At 39.1% G+C, this 17,736-nt stretch overlaps 1 protein-coding gene across 4 annotated transcripts in view; it reads left to right on the plus strand.

Annotated features, from left to right (window-relative positions):
- Positions 1-17,736, plus strand: part of RUFY2 (RUN and FYVE domain containing 2) — a 37,409-nt gene that overhangs the window by 16,289 nt on the left and 3,384 nt on the right. For 2 of the 4 annotated variants that reach the window (XM_063307560.1, XM_063307562.1), the window contains exons 13-18: positions 3,806-3,925; positions 5,702-5,831; positions 7,738-7,832; positions 9,871-9,919; positions 10,515-10,592; positions 11,217-15,709. In XM_063307560.1, coding sequence (XP_063163630.1) covers positions 3,806-3,925; positions 5,702-5,831; positions 7,738-7,832; positions 9,871-9,919; positions 10,515-10,592; positions 11,217-11,360 — 616 coding nt within the window. In that variant the 3' untranslated portion in view covers positions 11,361-15,709. Of the gene's footprint in view, positions 1-1,513; positions 3,601-3,805; positions 3,926-5,701; positions 5,832-7,737; positions 7,833-9,870; positions 9,920-10,514; positions 10,593-11,216; positions 15,710-17,736 lie in introns of those variants that run through there. The other 2 variants (XM_063307563.1, XM_063307564.1) reach the window with 2 other exon arrangements.

Consider the following 17,736-nt stretch of genomic DNA (forward strand, 5'->3'; position numbering starts at 1 on the left):
CAAAGCGAATGCGACATCGTTTTGGAGAAGTATCAACGTTTGACTTGCTCTTAACTTTAAATCCATGTTAATGCAGGAACAGCCACAGTTCAAGCTGATCTGCTTTCACATACTTCTGTGAACATAGAAGGTGCCTCCCCCTGATTTTGGGGAATCCACTCTTCCTTTCGCCTCTCTGTCACGTTATATCCCATTCAGCAGATTGCAGTTAGCTATTCCAAAACTTTCCCCCTTTTTGGCTTTTCGATATTGTCTCTAATTCTTCAAAGCTCCACTTGACCTAAGTAAATGCTGTGCTTGGGACACCAAACTCTGTGAGGCAGCAGAAGATAAGATCTGAATCTTCTTTTAAATGCAGCTGTAGACTGATGCACTGAATGATGAGTTCAAAGGTGGAAGGGCCACAGGGAATGTTTCAGTCCCATCCAGGGACTCTCGCCCCCCCCGCCAGATGTGGCCTGCACAGCCTTCTGATACCAGTTGCTGTAAGGCCATCAGAAAAAGTTGGGGGGGTCACCTTGCAGAGGACTCGCTATAATTTGTGCATTGGCCAATGGTTATGGAGTTTGAATTTTCAGAGTTATTTTGTTTACCAGTTTCCTCATACTATTATCCATGCAGCGGGTTGCATTTGAAGTGGAGAGTTTCAGAAGCAGTTTATATTTTTGCTGATATTAGTTCCATGAAAAGGGATTAAATATAAGGCAACTTGTGCATAAGAGCTTGAATGCTTGTAAAATAACTCTTGAGGTGAGGCTCCATATATTAAAGTTAGAGAATTGGTACCATGTCAGTGTTCTGAAGGAACGTTCCCCTTTAATTCTGACTTGGTTTCACTTGTTAGCAGAAACATCTAGTAGAAAACCCAGGACATTTCTAGCTATAGTTGGTTCAGCCTCAGATCCAAGAAGCCAAGAGCAAATCTAGGCTTATGGTGAAATAAGCCAGCAATCCAGGTTGGAGACGTCTGCGGGTCTGTGTGTCAAAAAAGTCATCATCTTGATCTGCCCTATGCCTTTTTCATTGCATTGCACAGAAAAGGAGTAGGGCTTTGATTGCACAGTCCTGGCTGCCATCTTGACCTTTTTGACCCACACATCCTAGCATAGAGAAAGCTTTCCAGTTTGCTTAGCCACTCACATTTCTGGGAGAAGCGAAGTGAGAATGGTTAGCACAGGGTACACAAACATGCTTGTTCCTTTCTTTCTGAATTCCCTCTGAATTTGCACACTAGTGCAGTTGTTGCATCATGTTCCCAGAAGTATGTAAAAAAATGGTTGATTTTCTAAGTGCTTAAAAAATGTTAACATCCATAGTCTCATCATTGTTTTCTTTTTCAATTCAGTCTACTGAACAAAAACATGGTTATGTATTAAAACGTTAGTGGCATGAATATTCTTTTATTGACATCGTTTTTCCTCTTTCTTTTTCTTTTCTCCTTTATCCCAACTTTCACATTTTTGAATGTTTTTATTGCCTTTGTCTTTGATTTTTATCCATTGCACATCTGAAGTGACAAGGAATTGTTAACGCAGACTAGGACTATTGCTATGACTTTGGTGAAGTGTTCCAGCCGTGAAGGGCAGCCCCAGTACAAGCTGGTTAAAGATATATCATTTTGAAGCTGTGCCTCTTGCAGTCTGTAATGGAGCAAACCATCAGCAGTGTTTAAAAAGAAAACGAGCTTTGAATTACGATGCTTGGGTTTGAGTCTCTCGTCCACGTATTTGGCTTACTGGGATGTAAATGTAGTCTTCTCATCAGACGGTGTTTCGGACACCGATCTCCTGCCTTGTCTTTCCAAACTGAAGTGACATTAGAAATATTAATCTAGCAGTTTCCACTTGGAACTAATCTTTTCAAAATCACAGTGTTATTACATAGCAAATGATAAATAGAAACTGACTTTAAATTCAGCTAGCACGATTTTTATGAGTTAGTGAAGCTGGTAGGGGAGAATGGTTCAGATAAGGTGTTACGGATTGTAATTCAGCCGTCTGTTTACATAGACCTTTCGTTGGTGTTTTGATAAGGGCAAGAGTTAAAACATGGTCTTCCGGGATACCTTTCTTCAGCTTATTTATCTTTGCACAACATTTTCTGTAAAAAATAGAGATGTGCACTACAATTGTGCTGGGAGAGTTATATTTTGCTTTAAAAAAGGGATTAAATTGGAAATCCACCATGCTTTGGGGTGAAGAAGTAATGAAATTGAAATTAATTGGCGAACATAGGGAAGCATAGAACCTTTTTAGTGGAATATATGTGTGCATCTACTTCCTGGCACAGAAGGAGAAAGAGGGCCTGATGGAAATACTTCTTTTTTTCTTCACAGTTGATAGCATTCTGTCATGGAATGGAAATAACTGATTATTTGCTTATGCTTGGATGTCTGCATGGAATCCTGGGTAGAAAGGCTTCTCAATTCATTTTTTGGGAAGGGGCTTTCTCCAATGCCCCTGCCTTTAAAAGTAAGGGGGATCAACCTCACAGATGATGGTGCTTCAGGGACATACTAGCATTAGAGCAAGAGCACTGGGGGTCAAAAAAGTCAATATGGCAGCCACAACCGTGCAACAGAAGCCCCACCCCATTTTTACACAGAATGCATGTGAAAGGGGCAGGACTTAGATTACACAGTGGCTGCTGGCATTTTGAGATTTTAACCCCCCTCCCATGCATACTTCCCTGCATTAGAGCTCAAGATAAACCCCCTTTCAACATTCTTTACTGAATTTCTGGATGATTTCTACAAATTTCTCTAGGGACAGGCGGTGTTTTCAAGAGCAAGATCCCTCCTCTAAGGTGACTCTAGTGCCATGACTGAAAAAGCCCAGTGCATGGAGTCTCCTCACAATTTGATTGTCCTTGGGATATAGGTGATGCCTGGGAAGCTGGGGAGATTATCAGTTTTCCTTTTCCTTGGAAAGAATTTTTAAAGCAAGTTGTCTATGAGATTGAATGAGAACCAATAGAAAAGGTCTAGGAGGTTTTTCTTACCAGGCAGCATAGATCTGTTTTCTCATCTGGTCTCAAAACCTGGATGGGAATCCAACTATTTACATGTGAATTGATACCACAGACACCATTTTAGGCCAATGTTTCTCAACCTTGGCAGCTTGAAGATGTATGGACTTCAAGTCCCAGAATTCCTCAGCCAGCTATGCTGGGATTTGATGTCCACACATCTTCAAGCTGCTGTATTAGACAGTCAACAACTTCCCTTGTTACATATTGTGTTGAGCCTCAAACACACTGTTTGTGTCCTGGATTCAATCATCCAGTGTTCTGCATCAATGGGAGATGAGGGTCTGAAAAATCAAGATGGTGGCTGCAACCACATGGTCATGGCCACCATTTCGGTTGTTTTCACCGGCCTGAGGATGCCCCTGTGCCCTTGCTTTCTTTTCTTGTGAAGCCGTTTGATTTGGGTATGGATTTGACGTTTCATTTTTCCTTTTCAAAAAAGAAATAATATCCATAAAACAGCAGAAATGCTCAGTCAGCACTCTGTATGTATACAACTTAAAATATGTATCACTCTGCAGTGATGGCATCTGTTGATCATGAATCCCAAATAAAAAAAAATGGAGAAACTTATGGATGTTTTGTTGTTATGGTGAGATGTATAATCTGAATTTCTAGGCATTGTCTGGGTCTCTCATTTGAGTTAGTGAGTTTATCCCCAAACTTTGTTTTCATTTAGAAATGTTCTATTTCCCCATTTTTTTCTTTTATTTGTCTTCATCCTTTACATCCAAACTCTAGCTTCAGTTTTACCCAAAGTTGATTTGAATTACACCAGATTGCAGCAAGCAGAGAAGGCTCACATGGAGGCAGACAGTGAGGACAAGAAATTTAAACAAGATTATATGAGTAAATCTGAAAGTCTCCAGAAAGAAATTGCCCAAAAGGAAAACCAAGTGTAAGTAATACTGATTTTGGGGAAACCGGAATACTTTTCATATTTTATTTTAAGTATTTTAATATTTATATACTGTCAGCATGTACTTTTAATTTATCAAACCAATGTAGAACAATATCCTGTCCCGGGTATACTTTTATTTTACAGAATTTTGTACAGATTTATATTATTTCATGGAAATTATTAAAGTGCGGGATTAGGAACCAGGAGACGGTGAGTTCTAGTCCTCCCTTAGACACAAACTTGCCTAGGTGACTTTGGGCCAGTCGCTCTTCCTCAGCCCAACCCACCTCACAGGGCTGTTGTTGTGGGGGGAAAATAGGAGGAGGACCCTGCCTTGAATTATACAAAATAAAGGCATGGTACCAATCTAATAAACAAATACATTCATACATTTCAGCCATTGCCTTTTACATTTTTCTTTCTCAAATTAATTTCCCAAGAAATATCATGATTCCCCCCCCCTCTAGTATATGGATAATGTATGTTGAGTTGAAGTCCACATATCTTCAAGCTGCCAAGGTTGAGCAGTTGACTGCATTAGACTTTCCTTGGCACATATTATGTTGAGCCTCAAATGCACTGTTTGTAGCCTGGATTCAATCATCCAGCATTCTACATCAGTGGGAGATGAGGTCAAAGTCAAGATGGTGGCTGCAAATGATTGATCATAGAATGATTAAATTGTAGAGTTATAAAATGATTAAATTGTAGAGTTGGAAGAGACCTTGGAGGTCTTCTAGTCCAACCCCCCTACCCAGAGCAAGAATCCTCAGACCATCCTCAGCCCAGCCTTTGTTTGAAAAGCTCTGGTGATGGAGCACCATGACACCAGGGGTCAGGCTATGCCACCATTTAGTAGCTCTCATGGCCAAGAAAGTCCTCCTTATTTCAAGTTTGCGTCTCCCTCTATAAAGCTTCCACCCACTGGTTCTTGTCCTGCCTTCAGCGCAATGGGGAATAAATCCACAGCCTCTTTCCTGTGACAGCCTGTCAAGTGTTGGAAGAGGGCTGTTATGTCTCCACAACATGGATGGCTGAGTTTTTTTGTGAATGTGGATTATTCCAAACCACAAATGCAAATTTCAAAACGAAGGTGGAAAATGCATGATCCTTCCAGCTTAGCTGAGCTGTAATCCTGGCAACTCCAGCCAGCATGGGGAAGAAGGAGAAGAACCTAACATTTAGGAAACATTTTTAAGGCCAAGCTAGAGAATCTGTAAAATGTAATTATGTGATTGCACATTTCATGTTCAGTCTAGTTGAACAACTTTGTAAGATGCAGCTTCCTTCTTAGGGATTTATTTTGAAGTAATGTGATTATACAAGGATTGTTCTAGCTGGATTTATTTGGGTTTTATATCACTCATTGTCTCTACCCAAACAATACGTTCCAATAAATCAATAACAATAAAATTAGAAAACATACAAAAAGAGGTTCTGAGATATTCCTTTAAGATCTCTCAGAAAAACGTTCTTATAAAACGGAGGGGGGGAAAAGTAAGTGAAGACCTTCTTTTCAAAAATTTGTTAATTTTCTATAATTTAGTTTTGAAAAAGTCTGTTGAGTATAATAATCAAGCACCTACAATTAGATTTATGCCATAATTTAAAGGACGTGAAATGTTTATCATATAGTTTATGGCACTGGTTAATTTAAAGGAACAATTATGAATTACATAACATATTAAATATTACATACATTAAAATGAAGCTAATAGGTTTGAAAATATTCTTCTGGCTTGAATGAATTTTTAAAATCTTCTATATTTTTAGGTGTCAGTTGGAGACAGATTTGAAAATAGAAAGAGAATGGAGACAAACCATGGAAGAGGACCTTAAGAAGGAAAAAGAAACAACATGCTTTCTAAAAGCAGAGACTCAGCAAATCATTACCCTTAAAAAAGTAATTTCTCAAAACTTGAATCCTGATTTAAAACAGTAGAGCCTTGTTTCTCAACCTTGGCAACTTTCAGATGTGTGGACTTCAACTCCCAGAATTCCCAGCTAGCATGGCTGGCTGGGGAACTCTGGGAGTTGAAGTCCATGCATCTGAAAGTTGTCAAGAGTGAGAAACACTGCAGTAGAGGGACAGGGAAGAGTAACTTGGACCAGGAAGTGCTTTGCAGCCTTCAGGAGGTGGGTGCCGGCAGTTTTCAGTGAGGGGCTGCTTGAGGCTGCCCTACAGCCCGAAGGCTTTGGAAGACTTCTTGGGGGTTGAAGTGGGTGGCAAGCAGGAGAAATGCTCTTTGCTTGGAGCTTCCTGCTGATGGAGGCTCCAGTCAAGGTAAATATGCTGGGTCTTTTTGTTGGCAAGCAAAGATGGTATTTTCAACCATTTCTACAGGTCAAAAAGGGAGAGGGGAATCACTGATCATGGTCCTGCTGGGTATCTCCAAAGACATACTAAAAAATGCCTAATATTGACTCAGTGGCCACCTCTGAATATGTCGAGGTGAGCTGTTTAAATTTTGTTCAGGAGTCGGGGCCCTTGTTTCACCAAGAAGTGGAAATGAAATCGCCTCCATCAAATGTGAATATTCAGAAATAGTTTACCTTTCTCAGCCTATCAGATTTGGGGGTGCTAGCTGTCACATTTAGGTGACAATCAGTGCTCACTAGCATTTTGAGATATTTTACAGAATTAATCTGGGATTCTTAATTTTCATAAAGTGGCGTCATGCAAGGGGGCGTTAAAAATAAAGATGGCTGCAACTGCATGATCAAAGCTTAATTGTGTGATCATGAGCATCATCTTGACCTTTTTTTACTGTCCCTGCATATATTCAGTTTTCTGCCAATTACTTCTAGGCTCTGATTCAAAGAAGCTCAGAGCTTGCTGAAACAGGGATACCCTCGGGGCATTCCTGGAAGTTTTTATTTTATTACATATCCACTCAAAATTCTCATGTTCTGCTCCTCACATTGTTTGAGTACACCTGTCATCACTTTATCCTTCCTCCTCAAATTATTTTTTTATTTTTTTCCCATTTGCCTATTGTTCCACCCATCTTGCTCATTACCCACTATGGCTTTTAAAAGAGTTTATTTCTCCAATATTGTTAATATTTTCCTTGACTCAGTTGATTAGATCAGCACAAGTGGCTCTCTCAAGATGCCTGTACATACAAGGAACATGTGTATCTGAAAAGCATGGTGGGAGATTAGTATTACTCAGTGATGTAGTTTATATTTAGCTAACCACATGCAAAGTGAGCATTTCTATTTACTTATATGGAAGTGATGGTATCTACCATCCATCCATCAATCCATCATCTCCGCACCTGGTAAGTTGGAGTAATTCTGTCTTGGAATTAAGAGAAGCCACTATTGCTTTTTTCTGGATTTGAAGTTGCAGGATGCTGGCTGAAGATGTGGTATTGTTTCACATCACGCATCTAGAACCAATTCAGCCTCAGTTCAGTCACTTTTTCCTGACTTCACCTATCTGTGTTTTTCAAACTTGGCAACTTTAAGATGTGTGGACTTCAACTCCAGAATTCCCCAGCCAGTGTGCTGGCTGGGAAATTCTGGGAGTTGAAGTCCACACATCTTAAAGTTGCCAAGTTTGAAAAACACTGATCTATCCTGTTCTGACTTGAAATGAATCCTTTCTTCCGCACTGGCTCTGAATAATAGATTGTTTCTGGGTATCAATATAGCCTTGATAATCTGGTTTTCCCTTTCTTTGGGTGCCTATTTGAACCTAAGAAATGCCTGATGTACATCCCTCAATAGCAAAATATTGTCATACTGTATGTATTGATGTAATTTAATTTAATTTAATTTAATTATATTTGTTTGTATTTAAGGAATTCCTAAAATTACAGGGAAAAAACAAGCAGTTGAGAAATCTATGTCATGATCAAGAAGAAGCTCTCCAGGAACTAGCTGGCAAACTTAGCGAGTAATTTTGCTTTCTTTTTCTTTTAGGGAAAGGGGCATAATTATCCAGGTATCCCAATGTGCAATGGACTGATTAGGAATCATTTATAATTTAACTGTTACAAGCTCTATTGCCACATTGTTCAGTATTGTTCATGGGTGCAGATCTGCCACCAGCGGAGCCTTCTAAGAACACGTACACAGACCATTTTCAACAAGAACAGCCAAGCCAGGTTCTGTGCTTGCTAAGTAACCAGATCTTCAGATGTTTCATGGGCAGTAGACATCACATATACCACTATTAGTGTGAGAGAAGGAAGTATAAGACATTTTCTAGGTATTATAGGACCTTCCGTGAATTTAATTCAGGATAAGAAGCATTTACATTTTTACACTGCCCATCTAACCCTAAGCAGAATACTAGTGTGGTTTCAAGTAGCAAAGAATTCAGCCTCAGAATTTCAGAACTGAAATGAGTTAGTTTATTGATACACCATTATAAAGAAACCGTAAAAAATAAGACTAAAGAAAACTAAATTACCTTGAAAACACCAAACCTCTGCTTACAGTTTTTTCTACTTGCAAGACATGCTGAATTAAACTGGACTTACTTCTGAATAGTCCCACAGTAGGACTGGGCTGTAAAACAGAAAATTGGATACTTCTATTTCACATGAGATTCTTGATGTTATTGATCTTTCATTTTGATTTTTCTAGTGTGTCTGAATTCCAAATTGACAAGTTCTTACTTAAATAACAAAAGGGGTAAAGGAATAAATTCATAAAAATATTATAGGAATAAAGAATATATAAATTCCCTTTTGGGAGATGAGCGGTGATAAATTTGATTAATAAATAAATAAAAATAAATAAACAAATTCTGACAGCAAAGCCAGGTCCTTCATTTCCCTTCCAATCAAGCTACCTATGAATTAGATCATTTTAAGTAATTCTAGGTTTCAAGGTACCTTCTAAGTGAATTTGGATAAAAGTCTTCTGTTATCCATGAAAGTTTATTCTGTGGTAACTGTTACCCAACTATGTTAGGTGTGCCAGTCTCTTGAGAGAAATACATTGCTTTCAAAGTCCAGATTTTGTTAGATTTCCAAAGAAAAGAAAATGAGTCCCCCCCCCACTGCCATATCCTGAGCTTCTTTTAGTGATCAGAAGAGGACTCAACTTTTTTTAATTTAATCGTTTTCATATGGCCAGTTTTCTACTTGAGAAATGGTGTTTAACTGTAGTCATTTTTCACTTGGATTGTCAGCAAGTTGCATCCAAACGTGTCTAAAACAGCAGTTGCTGCTCACTGCTGCCACATTCTTGTGCTATATTCCCAAGTTGCTAAGAATGTAAACAAGACCTTTCCAGTTTGTTAATAGGAACTGTCCCTCAACACAGCTTTTCTTTTTGATACCATCTAAGGGCTCAGATTTCTCACAAAGTCAGTTTGTCTCTTCAAACATTAGTGTGACACCCCAAGCAGCATTTCCATTGCCATGGAAATGTAAACTGCCAAGAGTTTAAACTTTGGGGTATGTGTTTACCCTTTTATTTTAAATACTTGATGGCTGCCTTTGATGAACTTGAGGCAGTTTAGTATAAATAGAATCATGTAAATAAAATAGTGTGACAGTGAAGAAACCTATATCCAGAAATAATGAAGGCCTTCTAAAAGATTTTTGTTATCTCTGAAACTTTCTGAAAAAGTCTCTTTCTGGGTTGAGAGAAATTACTCCAAAGTGTGTTATCAATATCTGCAACGGTTCATCTTATTGTAAAGTGCTCAGCTGACACCAGAGTTTAGCATGCAAATAGTGAGCAGGGTGGAACTCATAGGGGAATGCATACATGAGGATGAAACCTCCATACTAACACACATCTAATTCCAGAAATGGCAAGGGGTGTTTAGTGAATTTATCTGCAGTACACACTGAGTAGGAAGAGGGGTGAGCTTCTGCACTTTCCGAATTCAGATTGGAATCTCCAGAAGTACTGATGTATGTGCCCCTTATTCATATTTATTTGCCCATAATTTTTAAATCATGTCTTCTCTTTAGATCAAAGCTTAAAATAGAAGATATAAAAGAAGCAAACAAAACACTTCAGGTTAGTAATATTTAGAGTGGTAACCAACATCCAGATTGGATTCTTTCATTAATTTCAACTATTAGTTTTTCTGCCTTAAGCCCAGTTTCCTTTTTAAATTGGAGCATAAACTGTAATATATACATACAGTCTCTGTGCATTTGCGTTCTGTTCTAAGGTATGCAAAACATTTTCAATTTGAAATATGTTGTTCTGATGTTACCAGATGTTAGCTGATGTGCTGTTCTGGAAGCTTTAAACTGGTGTTTCAAGCTCAGAATTATTTCCAGAAGAGTTGAACACTTCCAGTTAAGATGGGAACAGCCATTTCAAATTGAAAATGCTTTTGTATACCTTTATTCTGTTCCTAGTTTTTTAAATTAATTTTAAATGATAATTCAGTATATTTCAGATGAGGATCCACAAATTCACACGTAACTTTTCAAATATTCACTTTCTCTAAGCTGAAGCTCTTATTTTGAAAAGCACTACTTCTACTGAAAGATTTCTGATCCGTTTAGAAAAGGCGTATCCCAATGAATGTTGCCTTTTTGTAAATCCTGAACGGCATGTAACTAAATGATAATTTTGCACCTGCATCTTTTCTCCTCACCAGGGCCTGGTCTGGCTGAAGGACAAAGAAGCTACTCACTGCAAATTATGTGAAAAAGAATTTTCCCTTTCCAAGAGGAAGGTGAGTGTACATTAAAAGTTGTCTTTCACTAAGTAAAAGTGATAAAAACCTGGAAATGTATCAAGTGGCAGAAGATGTACTACTCATTATGTGCAGTGAATCTCATCAGTTGCTATGAATTAAAAAAATATTTTCACTCACTAGGATGGACATTTTCACTAATCATTTGGCTCAAATCAATCGTTTTTCTCTGAAGATAGACTGTAGAACAGTGTTTCTCAACCGTGGCAACTTGAAGATATGTGGACAACTCCCAGAATTCCCCAGCCTCCATGGCTGGCTGGGGAATTCTGGGAGTTGAAATCCACACATCTTCAAATTGCCAAGGTTGAGGAACACTGCTGTAGAAAATAATTCTACAATAGCAGATTCTTATTTTTAAGGACAAACTGATCAGATATTAGAACATCTGTACAGCTATTTTACTGGTTCTGTAAGAAGCAGTCAATAAAATTGTGAGAATTCTGTAATGATTTTCCAAATAAAGTGTCTTCAAGGGTGGGTACATCTTTGTTTACCCAGAAAAATTGGTACATGTGTTGGTAGAGACTTAAATTGCCACTGGTTACTTATTTCTTAGTTCACCAATTATATTGGCATCGAAATCTTTTTCTTTTGATTTAGCATCATTGTAGAAACTGTGGTGAAATTTTCTGCAATGCCTGCTCTGACAACGAGCTGCCTTTGCCATCTTCACCAAAGCCTGTACGCGTCTGCGATTCCTGTCACGCGCTGCTCATACAGAGGTGTTCTTCCAACGTGCCCTAAGTCATTTGCAGAAGAGTTATAAAATGATCACTGTGAGGCCGAGTGCTATTGTGTTGGCTACTTATATATTCCTGCAACTCTGGCTTAATGCCCTTATCTTGTCAAAATAATGGAAATACTTGTTCCTAAGTCTTTGTGCCATTGTTCTTGCGATGCCAGAATCAAAGTCCTGTTTTGTGCAGTTGTGCTGAGGCAATGATTGAAATGCATCCACTTTGCAAGATACTGTGTCATCCATCTGTAGGGATGGAGGCAGAAATGGTCTGCTTCCGCTGTTTTGTCATGCCACTGGACTATTCCAGTATGTAGTACAGAATTGTGCAACTTGACCTTGTAATCGAAGGCTCTAAGCTGTGAACAGGGAAGCCCAGAAGCTGAAGAGGAGTTGGATAAAGTTACACTTAAAAAGTACTTGTGTAGTTTGGGGTCCTTCCTGACCTTTCCTCTGAAAAAGCTTTGCTGCTTATTTTTGGGCAAACTTAATTAAGCAAAGTATAAACAAATGGCACCAAATGATATACAGTACTTGTTCTGGTGGCAGAACTGGGTTATTTTCTTGTGTATCTGTGCACGGTCCTTCCAAATACAAGTTGGCCTCGGGTTCCAGCTTCCCTGCAGCAGTTTCTGCAGGTTTAAATTGAATAGGTAGGAAGCTGGAAGGCTTTGACTCTCAAGGGGAGATTCACGTTCAGGATCCACCAAGAACAGTGGCCACTCAGGGCTGAAAGGGCTGAGCTCGGAGGCTCAGATGAGAAAGGTTAGGGAGAGAAGGGGATCTTGTTGTGCTAAACCTCTGGAATCCAATTCCATAGTTAACTTCCCCAAGTGGCTGAAATGCAGTAGTTACAAGAGTCGTGAAATAACCCTTTATATATATACCGAGGAAGGGTAGCAGGCACACTTGAGGGATGTCTCTTTCCCATACAGGAGTTGTCCCATAACACGATTGCCAGAGAAACAACTTCAGATGAGTTCTCTGTATGCTGTATAAGATTGGTGGGGGTAGACCATGTAAAAAGAATGTATCTTAAAAGCTGTCTTCAAGTACTCATTTTAGAAACAAGCCTAGTTGGACTTTTTGTATAATAGGACTTTTATATGTATGCACAAACCTGCACTTTTTTAAAATGTAAACTTAAGTTGTCTGAAACGATCTATAAGGAAGATAGAAATTGACTTGTTAAATTACAAACTGTAGTGGATTGTCAAATGAATTTTTAATAGAACAGGCCAGGATAGTGTTGCTTGTGCCATTTTATTTGTCTTGTAGGAAGAGGGGAAAAAAAATCCATGTTTAAGTCAACTTTTTAGAAAACCACAGTATCTAATTAATAATTTTATCTGAAAAGTGGAGGATGTAACAAGAAGAAATGGTAGTCTTGTTGCTCTGCTGGTGGGTCGTTTCTAACAGTAGACGTTGCATCCAAGTACTGGAGATTTAAGATAAACAATCACCTTTTTAAAAATAAGAACAGCAATTATAAACAATGATCAGTTGCTAACTTTTTACTAGAAGGACTTCTGCACTTTTTATAGCATGACAGGAGATCTAATAAATTACACTATGTCCTTCGCTCTACCAAAAGTATTATCTGGTCCATTCCTACTTTTCGTGTAAATGTTAACAGCATGGGAGACCTCTGGGCGATCTGTATAGTACCTTAAACTAGCTCCTATAGGACTGGCTGCTATTTAAAATACAGCTTAGATGAACTCTCAGTGTTGACAAGGAAGGAAAACCATACAACAGGACCATATATCATTGCAAGTAATTTTAACTAGCTACTTCCACACACCTCATTTTAGTCACATTCAGAAGAATTACACTTTTGAATGTAGTCACTTTTCTAACCTACTGCAAAAATGGAAGGCTACAGCCACTTGATCAGTCATGTGCTGAGCACCTTTGAAAGCAGTTTTTAATGTGAAAGCATCATCTATTCAGAAGTTGGAATGCATTTTTTCCCACTAGATTTGCCTAAAACCAAACGCCCCTTTTCGTATCTTCCTCTTGAAATAATCAGTCTCCCACAATCTGGTGCTTTCCAGATGTGTTAGAAAATGTAGAATTGCAGTATCAGTACAAGATCCATGAAAGGCAACTGTAACTGTTGAGGTCAACAGAACTTGGTGCAGGGATGCGCTGTTCTGTAGTTGTAATTCGTTTTCAGTATTTCTTTAAGGGATAGCTAGTACCTAAAGCAAAGATAACCTGATACAGATTTTAAGGGATAGTACAAGAAATAGAACAAGGGGAACTCCCTGTCGGTGAGAGCTGTCAGCAGAAGGACAGGCTGCCACGTGAAATGGTGAGTTCTCATTCATGAGAGGCTGGATGGTCAGCACTGGCTGGGGAATTCTGGGAGTAGAAGCCCACACATCTTAAAGTTGCTGAGCTTGAAAAACACTGCGCTAATGGATCATTCAGTGAGCAGGGACTCTTCTGAGGGGAAGGACTCTTCCAGCTTGATAATTCTGAAATTCGTGTATCAAAATGTCCTTAAGAACAATACAACTGAAGCTCTAATGGTTCATTACAAACCCATGAGTGACTAAGTAACTTGGACACATGATATTTTATCATTTCCCCCCCTTATCCCATATCAGCTGTGAAATGATTGTTTATTGCTTAATCACTAGGGCTATGCAGTGGTTCAGATTCAATCCCCACATGGTTCTTTGGAGCATGACACCTGCCTACAGTTCTTTAAAGCATGTCCTTGCCCGGGTTTGCAGGACAGCCACAACCCTGAGAAAAGAGAGAGATGCTGAATAATTGCAGACAGAAGTGTTCACACCTACACAGGCTCTGACGCATTTGGGGAACTAAATCTCAAATGAGCAATTTTATCTGCTGTGTAATCAGCTCCTCTTCAGTTTCAGCTGTGAAATTAGGTCAAAACTCAAGACTATCCAACCCTTAAAGAAATCTGGGCTTGGAATCTTCATCAGAGTTTCATCAACCATTTCTTATGTCGAAACATTGTCTAAGAACAAGCTGTTAATTTCTACGGTGGAAGTGTGCCAAGTTTTTAAACTGGCCTATGTCTATTTTGTAATATTTTGAAAGCTTTTTTTAATTTTAAAAAAAGCATAGCTTTGGGCTTGACTATTATGGATTCTCAGTTCAGTCACTGGAAACCCTTGGGCCCAAGAGGTCCTTAAAGATGTCAAGCAACGCGTTCTAGATCTAGATTTACAGAGGGAAAAGAGCAGAATCTCTTACCGGTGTTAACATTAGCCTTTGTGACAGACCTTCATTTACTCCTAAGTATTTACCCGGCATTCTCACTGTCCTTCACACATAGTTTTAGGCTTTCCAGGCTTAATGCCATGCCCACACAGCTTCTGGAAAGGAGGCATAACAACCTTCCTTTTCTGAACTGCATGGAGGGTGTTGTTGATTTAACATCAGTATCACCCTTCCTTGTAAATTGCTCCAAAGGTATCACAGAATGCGTTGTTCTCTTAGCTGGCAAATCCTTAGAAATCTCAAAAAAGGAAGCAAAATATTGTTCAGTCATGACTGCTTCAGGAAACTCTGGGTATAATTAAATTTTGCTATTGTTCCACATCAGAAGGCAACTATGTTTCTGTCTTTTAGCATTTTACTTTATTAAACGTTTGGTGTTTGATATTTTACATGGAATTTTGGTCCATGACCATAAATAAAATTTGATTAATTTAAAATACAAACGTTTGTAAATGTTGGGAAAACAATATTCAACAATTTTCACCATGCCTTGATAATGCTCAAAAAGTCATTCACTTTATCAATGTTATGCACTTAGTACACATGGAATTGCTGTGTAATAGCAATTGATGCACACGTATTTCCATTAAATCAGAAGTATTTAATTTTTTCCCAGTAAAAATGGGTTTATCTTATAACCAGTATGCTGGTCCCATGTGACCAGGAGGTGCACAGCACTAATGTTTACAAAGGGTAGCTCATTCAGGGATGGGTGGGTTTTGTTATGGATCATGCTAATGCCACACCATGTTAGCAATTTTGGTGTAGGAAATAACAGGCTCTTCCGTATATATATGTATTGACTTCACCATATTCAGACCCAAAGGGACTTATTCTGAATGAAAGTTGAAGCTGATTCAACTGCACTTATCTTAGAATTCACTCTACATATTTAGAATGAAGAGTGAAACTGATGCCAGGACTATCTGCCCTACCCACATCTCTCAAGCCATAGACTCAATATATTGGTTCACAGAAGCTGATGTGATAAAGTCCTTGCTTTGACAACCACATTATTTTGAGTTTGATTGTATGATCCTGTTAATATACACGACCATCTATGCACACCTTGTGTTAATAAATGCCTTGAACAGTGTCTACTTTGGGGCACATTTGAAAAAGAAGTCTGCAGAAAACAGAACAAGCATGACAAGACAACAGGGATGATCAGGGACTGGAAGGAAGCCTTAGGAGATGCCAAAAGAGTGCCTGATGGAGTGTGATAAGCTGAGCCAAGTGCCTGATGGAGTGTGATAAGCTGAGCCAAGACCTGTCTCTGTAATTCAGAGGCAGATGCCAGTTGAATTTTAGGACTTTTTTTTTTAACACCAAGTGGTTCAACACTGGAACCTATTACTAAGGAAGGCACCTTACCAAGGCTCCTATTTGCTTGATGTATTCAAGCAAAGGTGTTTTAACATGGATTCCTGCATAGAAGAGATTAGATAAAATGGCTTGAAAAGCCTTTCTTTTAGCTATTTCCTGTTGTTTTCTTTCTTTTTATTGTTGCATTTTTACACCACAAACCATTTTTTTATCCTACACTATCCAGGAAAGAAGACACAATGTAATGTAGATTTTTTGGCAAAACTAGTGATGTTAATAAGGATCATTTATAAGGAAAGGCTACACTACAATAGATAAAGATTCCCATTTAGTTGTGTCTACTGACACACTATTAGGGACGCGGTGGCGCTGCGGGTTAAACCGCTGAGCTGTTGATCGGAAGGTCGGCGGTTCGAAACCGCGCGGCGGGGTGAGCTCCCGTTGTTAATCCCAGCTCCTGCTCACCTAGCAGTTCGAAAACATGCAAATGTGAGTAGATCAATAGGTACCGCTTCGGCGGGAAGGTAACGGCGTTCCGAGTCGTCATGCTGGCCACATGACCCGGAAGTGTCTATGAGAACGCCGGCTCCAAGGCTTAGAAACGGAGATGAGCACCGCCCCCTAGAGTCGGATTCGACTGGACTTTACGTCAAGGGAAACCTTTACCTTTACCTTACTGACACACTAGGGGGTGGTGCTCATCTCCGTTTCTATGGCCGAAGAGCCAGCGTTGTCTAAGGACACTTCCGCGGTCAAGTGGCCAGCATGACAATCACGGAAATGCTGTTACCTTCCCAGCTGCCGAAGCGGTACCCGTTTATCTACTCGCATTTGCATGCTTTCGAATTGCTAGGTTGGCAAGAGCTGGGGCGAGTGCAGCAGCTCACTCCACTGCGTGGCATTCGGGTCTTGAACTGCCAAACTTGCAACCTTCCAGTCAACAAGCCTGGCATCTTCACCACTGAGCCACCACGCCCCCTACAGTAGATAACCCCCCTGAAATTAATAGCATGTGTTACCAAACCTCTTCCTGGTACATTTTATGGAAGACAGGTTGCATTGGGTAAAGCACACTGAAATCATGAATCTCACTTTTGTTTTTCCTATTTCATCTGTTCTAAAAACCTTTCAGGATCCTAAGATTTGCAAACAGGAAAGTACATCTTCAGAATAAAAAATGGCTGCTATTATAACACTCACATGTAGCCCCTGTCTGTGTTAGCTTCTCTGAGAAGAAAACTTGTCTACAAATTAACACCTTTAGCTTTGGAGTTAAAGTATTGAATATAAATTTGTATCTTTTCCATTTTTCTGTGCCCCATGAAATTCTCGTACTTACCTCTCTGTTGAGCTTCAAGCCTAGATGGAAATATGCTCAACCAAAAAGAAGCCCTCCTTATGGGACTAAATTACTTTTGTTTGTTTGGTACAAACCTAAAAGTGTTTCTCTTGTACAGACATTCTGTAAGATTTGCATTGTTTTGCTCTTCAATTAGATAAATTGACACAACACATGTCCTAGAATGAAATCTATTTTGCTATCTCCCACAAGACATTTATTACATACATAACATTACTAGAAAAAACAGGCAACAAATTTTCAATTTATCACATTTGACAAATTATTCTGAAGAATTTGGAGGACAAGCAATTGAAACAAACAAAAAAACCCTTGAATATTTAGTACCTTTTCTTCAACACACAGAAAATGCTTAAGTGTCTAAACAGTATTTCATCCAAACAATCTTACATGTTAAAAACGCAAAGCAAGAGCACCACTTAATTTGTGTAGCTTAC

The sequence above is a fragment of the Candoia aspera genome, chromosome 6, assembly GCF_035149785.1.
Source record: "Candoia aspera isolate rCanAsp1 chromosome 6, rCanAsp1.hap2, whole genome shotgun sequence".
NCBI classification, from domain to species: domain Eukaryota; kingdom Metazoa; phylum Chordata; class Lepidosauria; order Squamata; family Boidae; genus Candoia; species Candoia aspera.